The sequence below is a fragment of the Panthera tigris genome, chromosome E3 (assembly GCF_018350195.1).
Source record: "Panthera tigris isolate Pti1 chromosome E3, P.tigris_Pti1_mat1.1, whole genome shotgun sequence".
In the NCBI taxonomy this organism is placed as follows: domain Eukaryota; kingdom Metazoa; phylum Chordata; class Mammalia; order Carnivora; family Felidae; genus Panthera; species Panthera tigris.
In genome coordinates, this window is record NC_056675.1 from 23,766,311 (window position 1) to 23,789,343 (window position 23,033).

The following is a 23,033-nucleotide window of genomic DNA, read 5'->3' on the forward strand; positions in this document are numbered from 1 at the left end:
AGCCGCATTCCTTACCAAAGGCCCTGAAAATTACACTGGAGAATCAAGTTCCTTAATCAACTCAAAAAAAAAAAAAAAAAAAAAAGTGGGTCATAGCAGCCCTGATTGGTCTCCTACAAGGAAATGTATGCCCAGAAGGAACTTTACGCAATTTCAGATTGTGTATGAAACTAGTTAGGAGCCAATTAAATCACATCCTAAACCGCTTTAGTGAGCACAGGAATCACCAAGGGGAGATTTGTAGACCCCACCCTCTGTACCTTCAAGTCATGAATCTAGGTTCCACTGTAACCTTAGAGATGTTCACTACACACAGCCAAGGATTCTATTATTATTATTATTATTATTTGTTTTTGTCCCCAGGACAAAGGTTGGAAAGGGAGAGAAGGCATGCTCAAGGTACCTCTTACCTGCAATGGTCCCGAGCTCCTGCAAGACAGGGCCGGACCACTTGGCGGGATCCCCAAATACAACTTCTGCCTTCCTCTTAAACTCGGCCAAGACATGGGTGCTGCAGAGCAGGGTTCCGATTCTGGCCACCACCACCCTAATTAAGAGGGAAGAATATAGTGTGAGCCTGGGAGACTCTTCAGACACAACTGGTGTGCAGAAAGTAGGCAGGCTCGGGGCCTGAACAGCTCAGTTAATAAGCATCTGACTCTTGGTTTCGGCTCAGGTCATGATCTCATGGTTCGTGGGATCAAGCCCTGCGTCAGGCTCTGAGCTGACAGCATGGGGCCTGCTTGGGATTCTCTCTCCCTCTCTCTCTCTGCCCTTCCCATGCTTGCTCTCTCTCAAATAAATAACAACATTAAAAAAAAAAAAAAAAAGAAGAAGGTAGGTAGGCTCAGCATCCAGAAAGGATCCAGCTGACTCCAATCCTTATCTTAGCCCAGAAAGGTGGCAAAGCATCACGAAGAGGAGAACATGTTGCTGGATGAATGAGCTGGTCAATCATTTGCCATTGTACACACAACTCGTTTGGTTACCTGAATTCTGAGATTTTTATAAGTGAGACTTCAGTGATGTTCATAGCACACAAGGTTGTACCAAGTCCTACTAAGTGGAAACTCTTCAGATCCTGGATACGATAGCCTGAATCCTCCAGGAATCCTTGCAGAATGGATTTAGCCTATAAAAAATAAGGAAGAATAAAGATGAACCATCCAGAGACTAGGAGGGAATAACAGAGCTAGATCAGTAGCCTCTGGACCAATCCCCCACCCGTACTCCTCTGGACACACTCCCATTCCGAAGCATCCTAGCCACCGCCTCCATGTTCGTGTCCCTAAGGTGCTGCTTCCATTGAGTGTGTCCCCTGATCCAGGGAGGTACCTTCTGGCAGTGAAACTCTTGTATCCTTCACCAACATGAAAGGAACTGTGTCCTGTGCCTGTGTCTGTGTCTGCTGGCTTATTTTCCTCAGTCACTCATGACCTTCAGATAGTTTGCTCACATAAGTTCTCCTGCGTCAGAATCCAAACTTTTCCAGCATCTGTTTCCAGCACTGTCTCACAAACCTTGTAATATTCTGCTCCTTTGCCTTTGCTCAAATCATTCCCTCCATCTGAAATGTACTTCCTGCATCCCCAACTGTTATAATCCAACCAGCGTTTTATTTGGGCGGGACGGTGGGGGGGCGGAGGGGCAGTGGTTCAAGTCAAATGTCACTTTCTTCATGAAGTCTTCCCTGACTATCTTGGCCACAGTGAATTTTTCTTTCTCTAAAGTCCTACAGAAGTAGGTTTGTCCTTCTCTCTTCAATTCCAGAGAGTAGTATATCAAATGCTTTGGTGTAGAAAATCACAGAGGAATCTCTTCAGTGAGCTTTGATTCAAGGGGGTTGGTGTGGATGTGTAGGGTTCCCTGAAATTCTTCCACAGTAGCCATTCATTGTGCACGACTTTCCCTGGAGAGCCACCCCTCCCACACTCTTACTTCATGTGGTTCAGCTGGAGTAACTGCCTGCTGAGTTCCAGAAGTGATGCTATGGCCCAGTCCCGACTAGTCAAGTTTTCCCTCAGCTTGGCTGCCATGATTTGTTCTAGACTGGGCATGTGATCCAGTCAAAACCAACCAGGACGTTAGCTGGAATAATTAGGGATGTCCTAATTGAAATAGAGGAATAAGACAGTCTTTCTCTGGACTGACCTTGGAAGGATAAACACCTGAACCTGCTAGAATTCACTGCATGGAAAGAACCTGCCTCTGACTGAAGCCAACGCAAAGGAAAGTAGGGTCAAAAGATGGTGAGAGACAGATTCTTTACAATAGTGTTGAAGACTCAGAATCCAGCCAAAACTGAACTCTTTACTTGAACTTTTCAGTTAAGGGAGCCAATAAATTCCTTTGCTTGGTCAAGCCACTTTGGGTTGTTTTTTCTGCCACTTGGAACTAAATGAACCCTGATTCATTTGATCTACTTATGTCAGACCTGAGGAAGGATTCAAGTCAAGCCTTTGGAGATTCTCTGTATAATAAAGTCTGGATCCCTCAGTGCTTATACAGGCAGGTGCAAAAGATTACAAGAGGACAAGAGCTCACAAGGCAAAGAAAGGGAGGAGACATCCAAGGACAAACATCTGAATGGGAGTGAAGGTCACACGGATATAGTGAGTCTTCCCATCTCCTTTACTTTTACTTCTTTTTAAAGTAGACTTCACACCCAGCCTGGAGCCCAATGTAGAGCTTGAACTCACGACCCTGAGATCAAGACCTGAGCTGAGATCATGAGTTGGACACTTAACCAACTGAGCTATCCAGACACCCCCGCCATCCCTTTTTAATTCATCCCTATCACACAATAAGAATAGTTAGTTCATCCTTATCACACAATAAGAATCATTACAGTGTTAAGAGAAAGTGTTGACAAAGACTGTGAAATGTTGCACTGGGTTTCTACTTTTCATGTCTGCTGCCTCCCCATTCCTCAGGTCTGTTTATTTACTTTATTTATTCTGAGAGAGACAGAGAAAACGCGAGCTGAGAAGGGGCAGAGAGAGAGGGAGAGAGAGAATCCCAAGCAAGCTCTGTGTTCAGCACAGGGCTGAAACCCACAAACCCCAAGATCATGACGTGAGCTGAAATCAAGAGTTGGACGCTTAACCCATTGAACCACCCAGGCACCCCTACTCAGGTCTGCTTACATGCTACCTCTTCCCCTGATTCACCTATCTTAAATAGCCTCCTTCCTTGACTATTTCTATGAGCACCTTGCTCATTTTCTGTCATCAATTATCGTCATTTTATTATTTTAATGTTTATTTTATTTTTGAGAGAGAGAGAGAGAGAGAGAGTACACAAGCAGGGAAGGGGCAGAAAGAAAGGGAGACACAGAATCCGAAGCAGGCTCCAGGCTCTGAGCTATCAGTGCTGAGCCCGACATGGGGCTCAAACCCATGAACCAGGAGATTAGGACCAAAGTCAGACGCTTAACTAACTGAGCCACCCAGGTGCCCCATCAATTATCACAATTTCAAAACATTTGTCACTGTGCTCACTTTTTTGTCTGTGCCACCGTAGAATCCCAAGACGCACAGAATATCCAGCTAGCTATTGAATCCCTACTGCTTGGTACAACGCCTGGCACACAGTTTGGTTCAGTAAGTACTTTTTAAATGAATGAATGAATATCTGAGTGAGTGATCTACAGAAGTTGTAGGCAATAGGTACCCCCTTTGAAATGGCATTGGATTGGGGCGCCTGGTGGCTCAGTCGGTTAAGCGTCCAACTTCAGCTCCGGTCATGATCTCACGGTCTGTGAGTTTGAGCCCCACGTCGGGCTCTATGCTGAGAGCTCAGAGCCTGGAGCCGGCTTCGGATTCTGTGTCTCCTTCTCTCTCTGCCCTCTCCCCTGCTTGCACTCTGTCTCTCTCTCTCTCAAATACAAATAAAAAAAAAAAGCATTTAAAAATGTCAAAAAAAACACAAAAGAAATGGCATCGGATTGCTGCCTTCACACGGACTGGCTTCAGGAAGATTTCCCATGTTCCTGCAAATCAGACTGATCAGGTTCTCCACGAAACTTCCCTCAGTGATTACAAAGCTCACAGTCTGACTCCAGAGCCTGTACTCGTAGCCTGTGAAGATGTCTGGGTATGATGAGAACATAGAGATTCAAGGTAGCTTTTGAACGTTTCCTATCAAGGCTTCCCAAATCAGGTTTCACTAGATGACTCGTAACGATGTATGCTCCTCACCTATCAGGCGTGCCCATTTTAAAATGAAAGCGCAAAAATACAATTCAAATAAAATTACTTTGAGGACGCGGTATTAAATTGTCCTCACCACTGGAACCCGGAAAACGCAAGCTCAGCTTGCGAGGTGATAAGCCAAAATATATTTACTTGAATGACTGGACCAGTGTATCTGTAATGATTCCCAGACAATTAATACTAACACTTTGAGGCAATATTAACCCTCTGAAAAATGAATAGCTCTAGGATTTCAATCTCCCTGTTCATCCCTCTGGCTTCTCTAATAGTTTCCTCCCCCCCTTATATTGGTTTTTAAACTGAACTCCGTTAATGTAGTTCCGCCAGGTCTGTCTATTAATCTAGAAACATGCATTTAAGGGTTTGATTGGGAGCGAAAGTTGAGGGACTGACTGCAAATGATCTATGCAAATGTTAGGTTTTCATATCCTCTTCAAACATATTGATAAATCTCACTGGCATCCATGGGAATTAAAACTGGTGCAAAGGGAAAGAGATACTCTAGTTTCTAAGTTGGATATATATTTGTTTTCTCCAGGACTGTAAATAGAAGGATTTTAATATCTGAAGGCTGAGGTGGCACTTCCCAAACCAGTCAAAACCAGTCATTATGGAATGTCAGGATAGAAGGAACCTCCAATTGCTTGGTTTAGACCATCTTGGAAATGAGGCAACTTATTTTTTTCTTTTCTTTTTTTGAGGCAACTTTTAAACTTCCAGAGAGAGGAAGTGTGGTGATGATGATGATGATGATGATGGCCATGACAATGAAAACAATTACTTTCTGGGCCGCCTGGGTGGCTTAGTCGGTTAAGTGTCCGACTCTTGATTTTGGCTCAAGTCATGATCTCACAGTTCCGGGGTTCGAGCCTCATGACCGTGCAGAGCCTGCTTGGCATTCTCTCTCTCCCCGTCTCTCTGCCCCTCCCTTGTTCACGTTCACTCTCTCTCAAAATAAATACATAAGTACTTTTTACTGAACACTATGTGCCAGGCATTATTCAAAATGTTTCCCATGTATTGACTTGTGTAACCCTCCCAGCCACGGCCTCCACGCTGCCCAGCTCTGGAGTGCGGGTGATACAACTCACGCTGGGTTCTGTTGGAATGGTGCCACTCAGAGTATTGGACGTGGCAATCCTGATTCCAAAAAGCTCACACAACTGGGGGACATGCAGTGGTTTTGCCTGCCCAGCACCCGTCCCCGCCCCGTGTTTGAGAACACCATGCTTTTCCTTTGGTGAACCCCCCTGTATTTGTTTCCTCTTGCTGCTGTAACAAACTGCCACAGAGTCAGTGGTTTCACACAACACAAATGTATTCTCTTACATTTCTGGAGGCCCTAAGTCCTAAAATGGGTCGGCAGGGGTGTGTTCCTCCTGGAAACTCGAGAGAATGTTATTTCCTTGCCTTTTCTAGCTTCCACAGGGTGCCTGTAGCTGCACCCTCCCTCTTCAGAACCAGCAGCCTGGGGCCTTCGAATCTTTCTCTGTGTCCTTGTGTATCTGTGGCCTCCTGCCTCCTTCTCATAAGGACCCTTGTGATTACATCGGGCTCATCGGGAGAATCTTCCCACCTCAAAATCCTTAAATTAATCATCTCTGAAAAATCTCTTTTGCCATATAAGGGAACATCTTCCAAGGTTCCAGGGATTGGGGCATAGATGTCTTTGGGGGCCTTTAGGCAGCCCCCACATTCCCATTCCCCACTGTCAGTTCACAGGGTCATGTTGAGATGGGACTCCGCTCCCTGACACATGCCTGGCCACCCAACTTGCTCTACTCCTGACTACAGTGATGGTTTGCAGTGGGCAATCACAGCCCATGCTGCAATTTTTTCAAAAATTAGTGCGAAAAGGGGCGCCTGGGCGGCTCAGTCGGTTAGGTGTCCAACTTTGGCTCAGGTCACGATGTCTCAGTCCATGGGTTTGAGCCCCATGTAGGGCTCTGTGCTGACAACTCAGAGCTGGAACCTGCTTCAGATTCTGTGTCTCCCTCTCTCTCTGCCCCTCCCCCACTCGTGCTCTGTCTCTCTCTCTCTCTCTCTCAAAAATAAACATTAAAAAAATGTAAAAAAAAATTAATGCAAAAGAGGCACTCTTTTTATGGGGTTACTAAGTAGATAATATATAAACCTGGTGTTGAAAATGACCACTGAGGGAGGCCTGCCTGAGAATGAAGATACCACGAAGCAGCTAAGACTCCCCTTTCTAGCAATCCAGTGGGTTAACTTCCCTCCCAGTTGAAGTAATTAAATTCTGGGGAGTTCTTCTTTAAACCATGAAGGATTAAGTGACACAGGAATCACCCTCCCACCGTAAACAATGAGAACACTGAACAAAATACAGAAACAATTGTATTCAGACACTGAACAATGGAGAACATAGGACTATAATCCTGAAAGAGGGAAAATAAATAAGAAGAGTCTGAAAATCACCCTTGCTTATGGCCCAGAAGCAGCTTGCAGTCCAGGGAGCAGGGAAGGGACCCCAAAACCCCAGTGGTCCATCTGAGTTGGAAATACAGAGATCCAAGGTCAGGGAGGCCAGGGCACCAGTAATTTGTGGGGGAAAGTACTGGAAAATAAGAAAGTTCAGAGAGAGAGACAGAATACCAGAAGAGAAACTTCACAGAAGAGAGAGAGGTCTTCTCCGGTCTGGCTCAGTACTGACCTATCTACACAGGCCAGAAGTGAAATCCACATAAATACCAGGAAGAGGCATCAGAAAGCAGCAGGCTGAACAATTCTCAGAGCTTGTATGGAGTTAGAAAGAGAACACACATTCCCACCAGCCAGAGCAGAAAGGTCTTGAAATATATACAGCATTAGACAGAGTCCCCAGAAGAATCATGTCTGAGTAATGGGGACAAATTAACTATAGAATTAAGGTCACTCTGGACTCACCCTAATTACACTCAAAAAGAAGCCTCAGAAGGACCAAACTGATTTGAAAGTAATTTAAATGTATGTCAGAACAAAGCCAAATACTCTTCAAAGGAGTATAACTAAATCAAGCACTCAAAAAGATAAGATTCACAATGCCCATCAGTCAGTCAAAATTACTAGCCATGACCCATACATGACCCATAACTAGGAGAAAAATTAGCCCATAGAAACAAACTCAGAAATGACTGATGATGGAAATTTAGCAGCAAAGATTTAAAAATTTTTTTTATTTAAAAAAAATTTTTTTTTAACATTTATTTATTTTTGACAAAGACAGAGTGTGAGCAGGGGAGGGGCAGAGAGAGAGGGAGACACCGAATCCGAAGCAGGCTCCAGTCTCTGAGCTGTCAGCACAGAGCCCAACATGGGGCTCGAACTCACAGACCATGAGATCATGACCCGAGCCAAAGTCAGATGCCCAACTAACTGACCCACACTGGCGCCCCTAATTTTTTTTAATGTTTCTTTATTTTCCAGAGAGAGGGAGAGAGAGAGAGAACAAGGGAGACACAGAGAAAGAGGGAGACACAGAATCCGAAGCAGGCTTTAGGCTCTGAGCTGTCAGCACAGAGCCCGACATGGGGCTCAAACCCATAAACCGTGAGATCATACCTGAGCTGAAGTCAGACGCTTAACTGACCCAGCCACCTAGGTACCCCGGCAGCAAAGATTTTAAAACAGTTATTATAAATACTGTATGTTCAAGATATAAAGGAAAATATACAGAAAATTAAGACCCAAATGGGATATTTAAAAGATCCAGCAACATCTACCTACCTGTCCTGGGGTCCATTCTGTCTGCTGGCTGAGCGAAGCCACAGTGTCAATGGAGCTGAGATCCAGCTGCCCCAGCTCACTCTCATCAAGAGCCAGAGCAATGCGCCCCAGGGAGACAATATGGTACTCTTTCCAGTAAGAAGGCATGTCCCAAAACTTCAAGCCAAAAAAAAAAAAAATCCAGATTAGACTGACCATTACCAATAGTATTTTAAACAGACACAGGGTAAATCTCTTTAATATATAAAATTCTCTTAAAAATCAACAAGAAATGTATGACTACACTTGTTTTTACTTAAATATATATATGCAAAAGACATGAACAGAACAACTTTGTATCACAGGAAAGGACTGGTCTGATTTCTTGGCCCTCGTCTTGAATTGGCCACATCTAGGGTCCCTGGCCAGTGGACTAAGGCTTTGTCTAAGATGACAAAGACAGCTCAGGGGAAGTGGGGGAGGGTGCTCTTATCTTCCCTGTTGTAATTTGAGGGTTTGATGTTTTCTGGGTAAAGAGGCCATTTATCTTGTAAACACAAACATTTTTGCTTTCCCTAGTTTTCTGTTAATGGTGAAAGAACAGAAGCAAAGTTTTACTGATTTTCGAAAAAAAAAAGACATGAATACGAAATTCACAAAAGAAGAAACATGGAAAAAAGTTCAGTCTTAGTCATAACTTTTTAAATTGTACATTAACAACAATCAAAGAATACCATGTTAGCTGATCATATTGACAAGGAATAAACAGAATGATCATTTATGGTGTTGAAGAGATATGGGATAAAGGATACCCTCATTTGTGGATGCTGAGAATATAATTGGTACGTACTCTTTGGAGAGGAATTTGGTCATATGTATCAATAGCTTTTCAAACATTTACACTCTTTGACCCCAAAATTCCACCTTAGGAATTTATCCTAAGTAAATAATGAGACAAGTATCCAAAGAAATATGTACAAATACGTACTTTGAGGCATTAAAAAAATATAAGCAACCTAAAAGTCTACCAATTTGCTAAATAAATAAGGACCAGGAAAAAAAAGGACCAGCCATAAAATGAAATATTATATAGCTATTTAAAATGCTGATATAAATTTATATTTCTGATAAAGAAAAATATGCGTTTATACTGTTGGGTGTGGACAGCAAGTTATTGAATAGTGGGTGAGCATGATACTATTTTTTGAAACATATATGTGTAAGTATACATGAAATACACGCATGAAATATATAAATATATTTTATACACATATACAGAAGTCTGGGGAGCTTCAGGGGAATATACCAAAATGTTAACAGTGCTTATCTCTAGGTAGAAGATTATGACCGATTTTCTTTTTTATTATTTTCCCACCTTTCTACAATAAACTTGGGTCATCTATATAAAAAAGAGTTATAAATATAATTTTAAGAAATTTAATGCCTTAACCCCACAAGGGTAACTAGCTATTCCACAACTATCCTAATGGCTGAAATGAGCCACTCAAAGGGACCCTTTTATATAATTTTTTTTTTCAACGTTTTTTATTTATTTTTGGGACAGAGAGAGACAGAGCATGAACGGGGGAGGGGCAGAGAGAGAGAGGGAGACACAGAATCGGAAACAGGCTCCAGGCTCTGAGCCATCAGTCCAGAGCCCGACGCGGGGCTCGAACTCACGGACCGCGAGATCGTGACCTGGCTGAAGTCGGACGCTTAACCGACTGCGCCACCCAGGCGCCCCAAAGGGACCCTTTTATAAAGATGAAAAATGACTTCTAGTCTTCTTTTCACTTTTTTCTGCTATGTTTTCCGACAAAATCGCAACAGCCTCTGAGAAAACCTGCTGTAAGCAGCAACTGAGGTCCTCCATGTGGAGAAAGAAAAGGCACAGTTCCTGGAAACCGTCTCAGTCAGAGGCACCAGAACATCCACAGAACTTTTTCCTGAACATCCATTAGATGCCAAGACACACGTCTGTTCTCTGCCACAGCCCTAAGGGAGAGGAACTAGAAATTTGTCAGATGCGAAGAGCACGCCTACGGCACTGGGTTCATCCGGAGAAACTGCAACACGGTACCACCAAGTGAAAACCCCCTGGGGTGGGCTCTGCCCACAGAAATGCCGGGACCGTCCTTCTGGGGTTTTCTCTCTGTTGAAAGCTCCCGCCCTGACGCGGGCTTTACCTGCACTGCCTTCTCCTTCAGGGTCATCAGCTGAGGTTGCTCGAAACCCCCGACAGCCCCCAGAAGTTCCACGTTCCTGATGAACGTGTGCTCCTCCATGCAGAGCAGGTCCTCGGGGGCCCAGCAGGCATTGGCTTCAGCCAGCGTGAAGATGTCACCGGAGGAAGGAGCCACGACTCCATGGCAACCTGAAGAATGGGGAGGAACAGAAGAAAGAGGGCTTCAGGCACGTTAGTCTGTTTCTTTATTGAAACGAGTAACCTTCTCCAGTTGGATTTATGCACGAGAGGCAGCTTAGCGTCGACGCATGGAGCAGCCTGAATCCCACTTCTGGCACTTCTTGCTAATTACCTGGTAATGAAATTGCGGAAATGCCAACTTTTTGCACACCACATGCACACCGTAGGAGCTCTGCAACGTTTCATTGGGGCTCCAAATTGCCTGGAGGACAGTAGGAGCCGGTGGTGAGCAGTTCTGGCTTCAGATTCAAATCCAAAACTATATAACCCCAGTCTGCCTCAGTTCCCTCGTCAATAAAATGAGGATAAAATTACCTCATGGAACTTCTGTGAAGGCTAAATGTATTATTACATCTGAGGCACTTAGAACAATGCCAGGTATACAGTAAGTGCTCAATACGTGTTAGCTATCTTTATTAGCTATGTACCCGCAGCCCCCCTGCATACATTTGAGTTTGCAACCCAGAGTTAAAGCTCCCAGAATTACGAGGAAGGAGCATTCAGTTCTTGGTGTGGGAAGGGAGGATGAATGATGTGTCGTCCATGAAAATCATCGTGGAGGCTATGGCCTTCCCACTGCCTCAGGGAGAGGAGAAATGGACCTGTTGTGTTTTCTTCGCAACAGGAGAAACCCGTCCATTTCAGTCTCGGAATAAGTTGAACCTCACCTGGTCAAATGAGCTCACATCATCAACACGCAAACGAAATGTTTCTCCCAGATATGCCCAACCTGGGAGAAAACCGAACGCTCCTTGTCTTTTTTTTTTTTTTTTTTTTTTTTAAGGATACCATCTCTCTCTCTCTCTCTCTTTTTTTTTTTTAAGTTTATTCATTTACTTTGAGAAACACAGTGAGGTGGAGAGGGACGGAGCAAGAGAGAGAGAATCTGAAGCAGGCTCCACACTACCAGCAGCAAGTCCAATGAGGGGCTCAAAGCCATGAACTGTGAGACCGTGACCCGAGCTGAAATCCAGAGTGGGACACCCAACCGAGTGGGACACCCAGCCGACTGAGCCACCCAGAGCCACCAGGGCTCCTTATCTTGAGAGCAATCCTGGCTTTCCTGTCTTACCAGCTGTCTATCCCTGAGGCTCGCAGACTCACCAGCACCACCTGGGCCAGGGCATTCCCAAGCTCTCTGGCCATTCCCTTACCAATGGCAACTCACTGGACTCTGGTCAGGAGGGGAAATCAGACCAGATCAAGGGCACCACGTGTGGTCCTCAAGCATCTTTATCACAAAAGACACCTCCTTCCTAGACTCCCCCACTCCACCCCACTTTCCCAGGAAAACAGGATCCAGTGATACAGAATTAGAGAGGAACAGAATGGTTAAATAGTGCAGCAGGAACTTGGTATTATCACTGCTGTATTCCAGGCCCGGCACATAGTAGGTGTTTGGCAAATATTTGTTGAATGAATCAACACATACATATAAATTAACTAAAATGAAACCAAGTTGTAAGTCTGCTAATCCATTAATTACTATAAGCGAGGCAGTAATTAATACCCAGAACCACTAAAGAAAATCCCAATGGTGTGCTGGTGACAGAGGCTCCTCCCCAGCATGTGACATGTCTTACCTCCGCACACCCACATGCACAGAGTAGGAGCATTGCCATCTGACAAGGGCACTGCTAGGTCGTGAGGGCAGGAGGAGCTAATGGAGCTCACCACCGGCTCTGGGTACGAACCCAAGAGCTGCCATTACTCACTCAGTGACTTTGGCCAAGTCTCTTAATCCCCTCTAAACCTCAGTTTCCCATGTCAAGAAAATGGGAGCAAGCACAGCACCCACATCATAGTACAGAGGTGAGATGAGATAGGGCACGGAGAGAGGACCACCCGAGGTAAACCTACGTCAGATTGTGACACTTCTTTGCTCAATTCCCCCATGACACCCCAACCCAAGGACAAAGACAAAGTCCTTAGGACTTTCTTTATACGGCCCTACGTGGCCTTGCCTCTCGTGTGCTCCAGCCACACTGGCCTCTCATTTTCCATCCCTTCTCGTTCCTGTCACACTTCTATTTGCCCGTAGGAGTCCAACACTACATGTCCACACGGTCCACGCCCACACTCCCTGAATCTACTGAAATGTCACCTTCTCAGTGAAACCCGCATCCACCGTTCTTTTTTCAAATTATTACTTTTTTTTTAATTTTTTTTAACGTTTATTTATTTTTGAGACAGAGAGAGACAGAGCATGAACAGGGGAGGGGCAGAGAGAGAGGGAGACACAGAATCTGAAATCTTTGTTCAAATTATAATCCCCCACCCCACACCCCCCGACGCCCTTCCTTCCCTTGCTTTATCTTCCTTCTTGGCAGTCATCATCACACCATCTACTACGTCTTTTACTTACTGTGTGTGTGATTTATACTGTCTGGCACCTGCCCTCCCCCCCAGGTCCCTTGAAAGTAAGCTCTGCCAGGACAGGGATTTTTGTCTGTTGTGTTCACAGAGCCGGCGCTCAGTAATTATTTGTTGCAGGAAAGCAAGCGAGCACTGGCTGCCAATGATTATTATTACAATTATGATTGGGTCTGATTAACCTTGCCTCCTCCTGCCTGGCACAAGTCTGTGCTTCGTGGGTGCACAAAAGTCATAAAAGTATCTCACACTTACTGAGCACTTCCTACATGCCAGGCAATGTTGTGAACACGTTTACAGGTTCAAATCCATTACCTCTCATAATAACCTAATGAGGTAGAGACCTTCATTGTCCCCATCTTACAGACGATGAACACTGAGGCACAGAGAGGTTAAAGGGCTTACCCAAAGGCACACAGCCAGTAAGCAGCAGATCCAAGGTTCACACCGGCCAGCCTGGCCCCAGCACTGCAATGCCCAGTCACTCAGCCATTTAAACCCTTTAGGTCAATCTTTTTGAAATGGGTGTTGCATGCGTTCACCATTTAACCCACTGGCCTGGGGAAGGAGTGGAAGACATGATTCCAAATCACTTTTCCAAAGGTGTAGTTCTTTGGTCTATGGCTTTTTGTCATGCCACTGCCTTGCAAACGTTTCAACCAGCCCCCTGGACGAGGAGGCCTCTTCATGCCAGGGACTCAGCCCAAACATCGCTGCCATAGCTCCAGCTCAGACACCCCAGAAACACTCACCAGGGCTGGGGTCAGAGCTGAGGCTCCTCTCACTGCTGTTCCGGACAGATTCAAAGACAGCCCAGAGGAATTCTTTGGGGAGCAAAGTCCCGGCCATCTTGGAAGCTGTTTGTTGAAGGATATCAGGAAACTGTGTGGGGGGAAGAAGAGGAAGGAGGAGGAATGAATAATAATTAAAGCACATTAAACACAGACTTAAACTGTGATACTACTTACTCCCTCCGGGGTTGTTTTTCTTTTATAGCAGCTTCTTATATAAATTTATCTCCTAGCTCAACTAATCTGTTCTCTACGAAGAATCATATAAAATAATACTTAACCTCAATAGCATCCAATAAATGTTCAATAACACGAGTATATATTGTTTTTTACCTATCAGACTGCCAAAAATAAAATAAAGTGATATTACCTAAAAAAAAAAAAAAAAAAAAAGGTAAAGTGCTATTACTTAATGCTGAACAAATGCAGTAAATACACACATTTATTTTTCTATGGGACTGTTAAATGGTGCATCATTACTGGAGCAACCTGATAATTCCTGTTAAAAATGTAGGTGAGCCTACTCCATTTTGATCTGGTACTGTTTTTAAATTTTTACTAAACTTTCTATTTATCATCAAAAAAGAGGAAAAGAGGGTTATGTCTGATTCTGGGTGGAAACCAGCAATGAAGCGGCTTCCAGAGGTACCCTGGAGAAGGTGACATTTCTAATCTAGAACCAATGTAATTTGTCAAGACTCAGGATCTCACTGGTAGACGTGGGCTCATGAGCCCAGAGCATTCGTCAAACTCACTCACACAGCTGTGCATCACTGTGTCCCACTCGGTCCAAAGAGAATGCACCTCAGGTTTCGAGAGTTCCTCTTTCTGTTCTAACCTTCAGAATTTGAGTCACATTCTAAGCCAGTAGTTCCATCTTGGCTGTAGGTGACAATCACCTGGGAAATCTACATATACTCAGGCCCCACTCCAGAGATTCTAAGACAATTGGCCTGGGGTGGAGGCCATGTATGTGTCCTTTTAGAATCTCTCCAGTGATTCTCATGGGCAGCTAAGGTCACATGCCAACTCACAAGAGACATGGTTAACTGTTAAAAAGCAAAATGCACAGTAGAGTGAATGGTATTTTCCATTTTGCGTTTTTTAAAGGAAGAACACATATAAGCAGAAGGAGGGTTTTTCTGGAAGGATGCAGAAGAATCTAGGAAAAGCAATTGTCTTTGGGGAGGCAGGCTAGGGAGTGGGAGGGAGACATCCTGTCATCTTGTAGCTTCTGGTACAGTTGAAATTTCTTAACCAGGAGCATGTACTACTTGTTTTATTAAACATTTCAGTCATTAAAAAAAAAGTAGAGAGAATTATACAACACAACACCCATGTACCCACAACCTAGCTTAAAAATTAAACATCACAAATATAATTGATGAGTCCTTGCCTCACTCTGTGGTCTCCTTCCTTCCAGAGAAGGAACGAACCATCACCCTGAATTGAGCACTAACCATTCTCATGCACTCCTAAACTTGTCTTACATGTAGAACTGTTTTGCATGCACTTAAAATTAATGTAACTATTTCCACGGTGGGAAAAAAACCACCATTAAAGCATTTTCACAGTGAAAACAAAATTTAACTAGTATCTGCTAATTTACTTAGTATCCTACTATACATATTCTTTTGCAACTAGCCTTTTTTTCACCCTACCTTACACTGTGTTTTTGAGATGTAACCATCTGGAGACAAAACTTTTTCCATTTCAAAAGTTGATCTTTAGAAAATAAGTATATAATATGTAAGTATATCACATATATCATATATATATATATGTATATGTCTCTGTGTGTGTGTGTGTATATATATTATATATATTATATATATATATACATATATATATATGTATGTATATATCTGCTGCTTATGACTATATGTTTGGACACACCAGAAGATGATTTTACCATGCATGGACACTGGAATGTGTGCTGTGCATATGTGTGAACCTGGGTGATATACCACGTTCAGGTCCTTCTGAGCACAGGTGACAATGTACATCTTGCAGGTGCATGTACAGGGATGAGAGCACATGGACGTGCCTTGCAGTCCATCTGAGTCTTGTCCAGGAAACATTCGCTCCCTCCCCACCTTCCACTTGTGCATGAAGGAGACTACTTCCTATCCCTGCCTTGAGGTTGGGCTCAGTCATGTGACTTGCTTTGACCAATGGAAAGTGACAGTGTGCCATTTCCCCGTGTAGGCTTTAGAAAAACTGCACTTTGGTGCTCCCTTTTCTGGAGTTTCAGACCTTCGTGGTGAGAAGAACGAGCCCCAGGGAGCCTGGGCCCCAGAAGCAGAATTGTCCTGGTGACCCACAGACCAGTCAGCAAGAAATTAATGCTTATTGCTGTATGCCAGTGAGATTGTATGGCTTCATTATGTAGCAAAAAATGAGGCATTTATGCTTATCTGGCATGACTCTTAGTCTAGACCGTCTAATTTTGGAGAGTTGCTCCAAGCAAAGCGTGTGCCCAAAGGCAATGCCCCATGAGGTTCTGGTTCTGGATTAAATGTGTTTGTGCACGTGATTATACACACTGGACAGAAGTGTGCATGTGCCTATGGCACTGGAAGGTGTAAGCCCTTGAATAGGCATGCATGTGGGAAGCTCATGGATAGCAGAGTGGTAGCTAACAGCTCCCGTCTGTGCACATCTGTCTGAAGGGCCATGTGAAAAGCCCAGAGTTGGATTCGCTGTTGCCTCACTCCCTTTCCCCAAACCTCAGACATCCTGGAGTGGAGCTGGAAACATCTGAGCCCTGTGAAGCAGGGAGGATAGGTTCCAGAAAGCAAAGGGGCAGTAAACCCCACAGAAGTACCTTTGTGGCAATAGAGCTTAATTCATCTCCTGAGAAAAGTACTAGAAAGGGTCCCAAGTCCTTCGTAGTCTCAGCTGTCCAGTTCCCGGGGAGTCTACGAAGAGATGATAAGCAGTGAACTGAAAAGCCATGCTGTTGTCCCTGGCTCGCAGCATCCTTTTCTTTTTTTTTTTTTTAATTTTTAAAAAACGTGTTTTAATGTCTATTATTTTTGAGACAGAGACACAGAGCGCGAGTGGGGGAGGGGCAGAGACAGAGGGAGACACAGACTCTGAAGCAGGCTCCAGGCTCTGAGCTGTCAGCACAGAGCCTGACGTGGGGCTCAAACCCACAAACTGTGAGATCATAACCTGAGCTGAAGTCAGACACTCAACCAACTGAGGCACCCAGGTGCCCCTCCCAGCAATCTTTTCTTGCAGGAACAGATTTCATACGTGGACAAGTCCCACTTCCCCGACCAAGAAAACAGGCACGTGATGCAGGATATCACATGCAGGACACCGAGCCACCCTTGGGGATTTTGTTGGAACTAGACTCTCTTTCTTCTGGTATCCCCAGCAGTAAAGAGGACATTGGAAGCGGTTCTTGTTACCAAGTGCAGAAAATAAAGGCCACACCAAGGAACACAGGGCTGAGGGATGGGAGGAGCATATTCCCGACAACATCGCTTGAGCCTCTAGATCCAGTCATGTGTGAAGTATACCCCTGCAGTTTTTAGTTACATTCTATTTCTGAACTCAGTAAATTCCCTTTTGTTAGCCTGAATTGAATTGTTGAGTTTCTGTCATTTATATCACAACCTTTCCTTCCTCCCCTTCTTCTTCCACTACTGTCCCCGTCCTACAGGTGTAGAAATTAAAGTGCATGGGGTGCCTGGGTGGCTCAGTCGGTTAAGCATCCGACTCTTGACTTCAGCTCAAGTCATGATCTCACGGTTTGTGAGTTTGAGCCCCTGCATCAGGCTCTGAGCTGACAGCACAGAGCCTGCTTGGGATTCTGTCTCCTTCTCTCTCTGCCCCTCCCCTGCTTGCTCTTTATCTCTCCCTCAAAATAAATAAAAATAAACTTTAAAAAAAATGTTAAAAGAAAGGAAATTAAAATGCAAAGAGATTAAGTAGGTTTTCCCAGGTCACACACACAATAAATGATACAAACAAAATTTTAACCCAAGGAATCGGCCTTCCGAGTCCATGATCTTAAACTGTATATAAAAGGACAGTGCCTGGGGGGCGCCTCGGTGGCGCAGTCGGTTAAGCGTCCGACTTCAGCCAGGTCACGATCTCGCGGTCCGTGAGTTCGAGCCCCGCGTCAGGCTCTGGGCTGTCGGCTCGGAGCCTGGAGCCTGTTTCCGATTCTGTGTCTCCCTCTCTCTCTGCCCCTCCCCTGTTCATGCTTTGTCTCTCTCTGTCCCAAAAATAAATAAAAAACATTGAAAAAAAAAATTAAAAAAAAAAAAAAAAAGGACAGTGCCTGGGACGTGGTAATTACTCCACAAACATTTGCTGCTTAACCGCTGACTGATGGTTAGGCCCTACTCAAATATCTGCCCTAACTTCAGAAGACTCTACATGAGAGACAACAGTTCTGTGTTCCCCCAGAGAGCTCCCCCACTGAGCTGACAGTAGTTCAATTCGTTGCATTATTATTACTGCCGTTGTTATTTCACAAGAACAATAATGCCACCTCCCTGCAATTGTAAAGTGCCATCGTTCCAAAAACTTTACATAAGCCAAGATGTATTGGTGACAACCACATGAGCGGCCACTGTTACTGTCATTTTACAGGGCATCTGAGGCCAAAAAAAAAGTCACATTTCTAGAATAAATGTAAGCTAGACCCTTCTAGAATAAACATAAGCATCTAACCTTGCCCTAAACTAGAGACTCTCTCTGGGTTTTTCGGGGTATTTTTAAATTTTTTTAATGTTTACTTATTTTTGAGAGAGAGAGAGAGAGAGAGAGAGAGACAGAGACAGAGTGTGAGCTGGGGAGGGGCAGAGAGAGAGGGAGACACAGAATCCGAAGCAGGCTCTAGGCTCTGAGCTGTCAGCACAGAGCCCGACGTGGGGTTCGAACCCACAAGCCATGAGATCATGACCTGAGCCGAAGTCAGAGGCTTAACCGACTGAGCCACCCAGGGACCCCAAGACTCTCTCTGTTTTAAGGGCAGGAGCACCAGGGCTCGGTGCCCCAAAGCCTGCACCCCACCCCAAAGCAAGCCCCAGCCCCTCCTCACCCCTGCTGTTCCAGGAGCCTGAGCCTCACTGCAGCCTTCTGCTCCGGGCTGAGGTGCGGGCAGTCTCGGAGTCTGTGCAGGGCCGTGGCCCAGGCCCGGGGGGAGACCCCGTGGTAGATGGTAGCTGCCGGCAAGTGGCACAGCAGGTCCCCCACGATGTCTACCATGAACTCGTCGGCAATGGAGTTGTTCTGAAACCGACAAGTGGAGCTGATGGGAAGATCCAGCAGGGTTCAAGACCGTGACCCCTCAACAACCCATCCCGACCCCAAACCTCGTCAAGGTTCCAGGATCTGAATCACCCGCCCCACCATGGACTAGTAATAACAGCACAGGGTCGGATTTTACCCCAGGGATGCAGGCCTCGGGAGCTAGAAGGCCCCACCAAGGGGCCGATGAGGGCAGAAGACTCGGCACATAGTGGACAGTCCATAAATGAGGGCTGACGTCGTCACTGGTGCCACTGCCAGGAGGTTACCCCAGAGTTCAACAACCATTCTGATACTACAACAATAATAAAAACAGCACCTCAAACTGTGGATGGGACTAGAAAGCCTCTAAGGCTCTTTCCCCAAATGACCAAAGTAGGTAACATTTGAGTGCTTAACACATGCCAGGTCTTAATCTCCATCTTCAAAGTAACTGTAAGGGATAAGTACTAATATCACCCACTTTTTAAAATTTTTTTTAACATTTATTCATTTTTGAGAGACAAAGTGCAAGCAGGGGAGGAGCAGAGAGAGGGAGACACAGAATCCAAAGCAGACTCCAGGCTCTGAGCTGTCAGCACAGAACCCGACGTGGGGCTCGAACTCACAAATGGCAAGATCATGACCTGAGCCAAAGTCGGATGCTTAACCGACTGAGACACCCAGGTGCCCCTGTATTATTCACTTTTTTAAAGACAAACTGCCAGCCAGTGGCAAGGCTGGGATTTACACTCAGACAGTCCGCCCTTTGGGCCTTGGCACTGAACAATATATTGCCTATTTCATGCCCTTAATAACTTTGTGCAGGAAGTGCTCTTGCACCCATCTTAGGGATGAGAAGACTGAGGCTCAGAGAGAGGAAGTGGCTTGCTGGAAGCCACACAAACAATCACTGCCAGAGGCCAGTCTAGATCCCGGACTCTGTGTACTGTGATCTTTCTAGTCCCCACACCAGCCTCCCATCATTCAAGTCCCAGGATGACAGTCCTCAAAACCAATGGCCAACACTGTCCCACCCAGGGCTCCAGGACCAGCTTTGAGACCCACAAGTCAGACTTCTGGCCATCACCACAAGCTCAAGATCCCAGCCAGATTCCCTGAGGGCTCCCCAGGATGGCCAACATACCCAGAGGGGAAGGAACCCCAGGGAAAGTGCCAACCAGGAAGAGTTTCCTTACCAGGCACTGCTGTACCTTCCTAAGGACTGAATTCTTCTTGTGGGTATCTAAAACCAAGGAGTCCAACCGACTCTTCCCCAGGCTGATCAGAAAGGGCACACACTGGGAAGCTGGGACAGAAGCCAGGTAGTGAGCCCTGGAAAGAGACAGAAGAATGAGAGAGGAGGGAACAGTGGCTGTTCTGCATTTGCCCCTGAAATCAGCCTTCACATGCCCAAGAGCTTATCCCAGGACCATTCTTTAAACGTTTGTTCTCCCCAGTGATGTGGCTCCTCTTGGCAGGTAGCAAGCCTCCCACCCATCATGCTCCTCTTCCCACCATGCCCCTCTCCTATGAGCGGGAAGCAAACTCCCATCATGCTCCTCTTTTATAGGCAGGAAGCAAACTTCCATCATGCTTCTCTTCTATGCCCCAGTAGCAATGATCAGGGAATGGGGTCTCCATAAACATATGTTGACTGATGGACTGGCTGAGGGGAGATGAAGGGAAAGAAAGAGAAAAAGTAGAAGAGACAAAGAAGAGAGAATAAAATAGAAAGTAAGAAAGACAAGGAGAGAGCAGAGAAAGTAAGAGAAATGACACCCAGTTCTGGCATCTCCGGGGTAGAATCCCCCAAACTCTTGACCATGTATTCTTAACAGAGGCAATATGGCCCCCAAGGGGGAAAAACCGGTTCAGGTAGAGAGAGGGAGTGAAAAAAAAATCTTAGCTATTACAATGATTTGTGAGCCACTAAAGCTCAACTCTATTCAACAAAATCTTATTCCTGATAAATTCTCTCATTCCAGAGAAATTAAATTGTTCCCTTTAGGGAGGCAATAATGAAACAAAGGTTGAGAAAGACTGCTCTAGACCCATACGGCCTACTCATCATGACCACTAGACTGTTCCAAAACCAAATTCTACAGGTTCTTCTTCCTCTATGCCATCCCAGATGTCTTTTTCCCTTTAACCCCAAATCTGTCATTGCTACCAACTTAGTATTACTCAAATCTGTTCTCCCCTCTCCATTCACAGTACTGGGGTTTTATTTATCTCTTCATTCATTCAGCAAATCTCTGCTGCCTGCCAGGCACTGTACTGGGCATGAACACGACATGAGGGGCAGGTGCTCGCTCTCAGGATTTCATCCTAGTAGGGTAAAGACAACAGAAACCAGTGAATAAAACAGGCCATTTCAGCCAGTGATAAATGAAAATGGTTCTGCAGTGGAGAATGATGGTAGGGACAGCTGGGGGGCCCGTTCTAAGACAGAGGTATTTAAGCTGGGATGTGGATGAGTGGAAAGAAACAGCCATGCCAAGGGCCAGGCTGTAGAAACAAGCTTTCACTGTCTCCCTCCTTCCAGCCAGGCCCCCTGTCCATCCACTGCATGGACAGAGGTAACCATCTCTCTGAAACATAAACCTGAGGATCGTGCCAGGAATACAGGAGGAATACCTCAAGGTGTCACAGAGGCCCTCCCTGATTGGACTGTCCCTTACCTCTCTGGCCTTCTCTCTCCCAGCTACTCTGCAGACACACACCATGCATTCCCCAGAGTGTTCACTGAACCAAACATCCCTCGTGCCCCTGCCTGGAGTGTCCATCTCGAACTCCAAAACGCCAGCTCCTTCTCTGAGCTTTACTTTAGTCTCCTCCGACTCTCCAGTCGGAAGGAGACAAGTCCCCCTCCGTGCCCTGTGCCTTTCACTCCTTCCCATGGTGGCAGCACCTGGCTCTCTTAGAGAACCACCCGCTTCACTCGAAAACCTTGTGGTTTGGAGTGGACCCCGCTTCACTCTTGGCTCCGGGGATGTGATACCAAACTAAGCCAGTCAAAGTTACCCATCTCCCCTAATCTCAGTCAGACTCAAAACTTATTGAGAAGGATGAGGGGAAAAAGTCTTTTAACCAGGAAGATATAACCTTGAATCGGCCAGACACAACCACAGAGAAAGAAGTCGTCTAACAGAGAAGCCTACAGAGGAAAGCTGGGTTAAAAGACAGATAGATGACCACTGAGACCCTGGATCCAGCCATGCCTGACGTCTATCCCTGGACTTTCCAGTTACCTGGAACCAAAACTGCCTTTTACTGTCTAAGCCAGTTTGAGCTAAGGCTTTATCACTTTCAACCAAAGAGCAACTTGACATTATAATTGACTTCATGCTTGTCTATTCCCCCTCCCCAAGATTGTAAGCTCTTGTACGGGGGAAAATAAATTATCTTTGAGGACACAGTAAGCACTCAGTAAATATTTTTTGAAGAAATGAGGGCAATTAACAGCAAGAGAAGGAAGAGGGAAATAAAGAGAAGAGGAAAGAGCGTCCAGACTATGAAAAGCAGGGCTGCGCCCTCCCACGTCTGAATGCCCACACATACCAGGAGAAATCCCCATGACTTACATCAGCCCTGATCACTTTGGAGCCTGGCACAGCTGAGAGGCCAGCCCAGATGGGACCTGTGTCAAGGACATTCACTCAGGCTTGGGTTGCTTTGGCTTTGGTTTTTAAATAACCGAAAAAAAGTAAGAGTGTCTGTCTGAAACGTTTACGTGGGACTCAGAATTTAAATCCTGATTTGCAAGGGCTTAACCGTGGAAGACACTCTCCACTCTGTCTCTGGTTCCTCACAAAAACCCGGGGGTAGATGACTTGGATGGCTCCCACCAATCTCACTCTTGGGCCAGAGAGGGGAGCCAATGTTCACTTACGGGAGGGCAGCCAAGAGGAAGGGCGGCAGAGAGGATCTGGAGACCTCCCAGTACTTCCACGCCAAACAATTAACCTGAAAGATTAAAGCAGTTCTAGGAATTTAGTCCTGTAGTAATAAGAGCAAACACAGACTGTGCTTTCTGTGGGCCAGGCACTGTGCTAAGTGCTCTGTATACACTTACTTTCTATTTAATAAAACACCCTACGATGTAGGTACTGCTACTGTGCCCAGTTTATGGATGAGAAAACTGAGGTAATCACAAAGGGAATACAAAAATTTAAGTCTGAGAATGCTCCCCTGTTTTGCTTATAACTGCAAGGAAGTAAGATATTAGATTAATTAAAGAAGGAGGCCATTAGGGGCACCTGGGTGGCTCAGTCG

General features: G+C 45.4%; 1 protein-coding gene across 7 annotated transcripts in view; it reads right to left on the reverse strand.

The window, feature by feature from the left end:
• OTOA (otoancorin) overlaps positions 1–23,033 on the reverse strand; it is a 74,057-nt gene that overhangs the window by 7,730 nt on the left and 43,294 nt on the right. For all 7 annotated transcript variants that reach the window (XR_006212643.1, XM_042972219.1, XM_042972225.1 and 4 more), the window contains 9 exons: positions 22,651–22,724; positions 19,955–20,090; positions 18,568–18,758; positions 16,333–16,426; positions 13,467–13,596; positions 10,103–10,290; positions 7,938–8,093; positions 990–1,132; positions 411–547 (listed from right to left, as the gene is read on the reverse strand). Coding sequence is in view for 6 of the 7 variants with exons in the window: in XM_042972219.1 (XP_042828153.1) it covers positions 411–547; positions 990–1,132; positions 7,938–8,093; positions 10,103–10,290; positions 13,467–13,596; positions 16,333–16,426; positions 18,568–18,758; positions 19,955–20,090; positions 22,651–22,724 (1,249 nt within the window). In the remaining variant the exon portion in view is untranslated. The remainder of the gene's footprint in view (positions 1–410; positions 548–989; positions 1,133–7,937; positions 8,094–10,102; positions 10,291–13,466; positions 13,597–16,332; positions 16,427–18,567; positions 18,759–19,954; positions 20,091–22,650; positions 22,725–23,033) is intronic.